A 2,977-nucleotide genomic window follows, 5' to 3' on the forward strand; every position below is an offset into this window, starting at 1 on the left:
CACAGCACCCAGACCCTAGAACAGGAATCAGGGTGCTGCAGGAGGGCAGCACCACTGCACTCAGAGAATGGATAAACTTCGTCATCACCTCACACACAGAGCGCATCTGAGCATCACGCAGCTGAAACCAGGCTGAGGAACTCTTCACACCTTGCCAAGGACTGATGCACCCCCTGTTTCTTAACATCCTTCCCAACACCACCAGCTGCCTTGGGCCATACTAACCCACAGTCCTCATCAGGAAGCACTATTTAAACCTTTTGTGCACAGGGACTCATTTTTTGTGCATTCACTGGAACGCAATCTGTTACTTCTGCAGTTAGCTGGGCACAAGAAGAACAGGAAGTTTCATACCTAGGCAAATAGCTTCTCCTTTCGTAGTGATGACAACAATCTCCTGATTAAGCTCAATACCATCTTCATACCTCAGGACACCAGGCAGCATGATCTTGGCTCCATAGCAAATGGCATTGACCTGAAAATGTAGGGAACAGGAGGGCTTGTAAGCCATTAGAGAATACAAACAAGTTGAGAAGTGCCTCTAATATTCTAGCTTCTCATTGCCATTACTGTCCCAGCAATAACATCCCTACATATCTGTTTCTTACTGTCCACTATATAAAACTTGGGGGCTTTGGAAAAAGTAAGCAAAGCAAAGCACCTATCACAGCAAACAACATGTGAGGCAGATCTCTTATAACCATCAGCATCCTCCTCAAGTGAGGAGAGCAGCTTCTCTGCCACTTAATTCTTTGCTCTTGCATCTTACTGCTGATCTGGCAGTGGCCCATACTAGGTCCTACACAGCTCACAATCAGGACAGCATTGGACACGATGTGGATCCTGATCCCCCATTTATTATATTAGCTGTACAAGTTAGGAGGACGCTTTGCAGTCTCTGGCTGTCAACTGGCACTATCTCAGGAACTCACCGCACTGTCTTTCATGACTAGCCGCTTGTGTGAAATCAGCAGTTTCTCCAACGGCAGGATAACTCTTCGCAGGTAGCTGTCATCCTTGTTGTTGTCATACTGCCACTGTGCATCCAGTACATCATGCATAGTCACCATGTTGTCCTGCAAAGACACAATCCCTCTAAACTCTCCTACCAGCCACCAACGCTAAACACACACAAGAAAACAGCTGAAGTGCAACAGCAAATAGTGTGCCGAAAGGGAGTGAAAAACAGATGCCCAATCAGAAGCATCAGAAAAGCAACCTAAAAGAGGCAAGAATACCTTCCATCAACAGCTTGAGGTCAGCCTGACTTGTGCTGCCAGACTTCAACCTTCCTAATCTCAGACAGCACTTGGATCTAGTGTATAAGGTCTGTCCACATGAAACTTTGAAATATGACCAAACTTAAACAAACACCTGGGACTTCTAGACAAAGATTAGTGAGTAGAAGTCTAAATTAACCAGCTCTTCAGTCAGTGACATGGAATAAATTCTTGAAGCAGCTGTAAGCACCCAACACCTGGAATTCAGAAATTAATCACTGCCAGTGATTACAGCTGTGGTAAGAGCACAGATGGCTGGGGAAACACTTGCACTCTGACACTCCTGCTTTGCAAGGAAAGAAATTAGTTCTGGAGTTTGGACTGGCAGCAGGATCCAGCTATGACCAGACTAAAACGACTGTACAAGTGTTCAAGATCACACAAGACTGCATCTCCCAGGCTCATTTCGATGAAGCACATTCCCTGCATTGTGCCCTGACACCAAGCGGTCGCAGATTGCTAAGCACACAGCTCACACGCCTGAACTCGTGGCACATGCATGGTTTGTAGGCTGAGAAACACAGGTGGCATAAAACAAACTTTCGGTCACCATGGTGCACTTCCCAGTCACTCACTGTCCCAAAGCTTAATTACCAGAACAGGGGCAACACCCTGAACTGAACTCAACACTTTGGTTACAGACGGTCTATGGCAAGAGCTCCCACATTTTTAAGGCTATTCACAAAACTCCTCCCAGCCACCTATACTTTCTCCTAACACTGTAAAACTAACACAGTTCCAAGGAACTCTTGCAATTCTGACAATTTAAAATTTGATCGTTATAGTTAGAGCTACCACTCTACCTTCTCTCCCAGGATGCCTGAGCGCACTCTGCGGAGCTCTTGCATCTGGCCCCCCACACCAAGCAGCAAACCAAGGTGAACACAGAGTGTTCGGATATATGTGCCTGCTTCACAGCTCACCCAGAAGATACCTGAAATGCAGGACAGGACAGAACAGTATTTAAATACATATCTAGAATTGAACCACGTCTAGAAGCTCCCTCCGAGAGAAGCTGTATGTCCAGCCCTTCACAGAGCCATCAGCCTGGGGTGATAGATGAAGGTCATCTTTGCACTGAGTGCTAATGCCATCTAATTGACATCATTTGGCTCTTCAATGAAGGATGCAGCAGTACCAACAACAGATGGGATTTGCTTCTCAGCACACCAAAGTAATGCATGAAGCAGTTACTGCTTGATGGTGGTGAGGATTTATGTCCTATGACATCTGCCAAGAAGAGGAAACAGCCCATTTCACAGGAAATTTTATCAGCTGTCAACTTAAGAGAAAGAAGGCAGGAAATCCGTGTTTTACCTAATCTTCTCTCAGGATCATACTCCACCAGCTTGCTCTCATAGATGGTTCTGACTCTCAGTTGTCGTTTGACAGCAGCAATGAGGGGTGGTCGCTGAAACAGTGCACCTGTCAGAGTTTCTATTGCCTGAGGATAAAAGCAGAAGAAGTAACCGCTCACACCTTTGCCCTAACATAGGAGCACCTCAGGGTCGCCAGCAACTACAACCACTTCCATGAGTGAGAAACCACAAGGTTCATCATAATTTGGTGATATCACATTTAATAAAGCCAATCTGAACCAGTGATGTGCTCAGAATGCTACCCTAGCTGCCAGTGAACACAGCTGGGCTTTTTCATCAGGTGCCAGTATGTGATCAGACATCATCCCTCATCTCAGT

The 2,977-nt window shown here is 46.0% G+C and overlaps 1 protein-coding gene across 1 annotated transcript; it reads right to left on the minus strand.

Moving 5' to 3' along the window:
* Nucleotides 1–354: 354 nt before the first annotated feature.
* LOC104083014 (H/ACA ribonucleoprotein complex subunit 4) lies at nucleotides 355–2,724 on the minus strand (the record flags this gene model as incomplete). The annotated part of the gene is made up of 4 exons (XM_009586337.1): nucleotides 355–475; nucleotides 933–1,076; nucleotides 2,084–2,214; nucleotides 2,598–2,724. Coding segments are annotated over 4 exons (523 nt in total), but the record flags the coding sequence as incomplete, so codon positions are not given.
* Between the last annotated feature and the right edge of the window lie 253 nt (nucleotides 2,725–2,977).

Source organism: Fulmarus glacialis, unplaced genomic scaffold (genome assembly GCF_000690835.1).
Source record: "Fulmarus glacialis isolate BGI_N327 unplaced genomic scaffold, ASM69083v1 C14055231, whole genome shotgun sequence".
Taxonomy (NCBI): Eukaryota; Metazoa; Chordata; class Aves; order Procellariiformes; family Procellariidae; genus Fulmarus; species Fulmarus glacialis.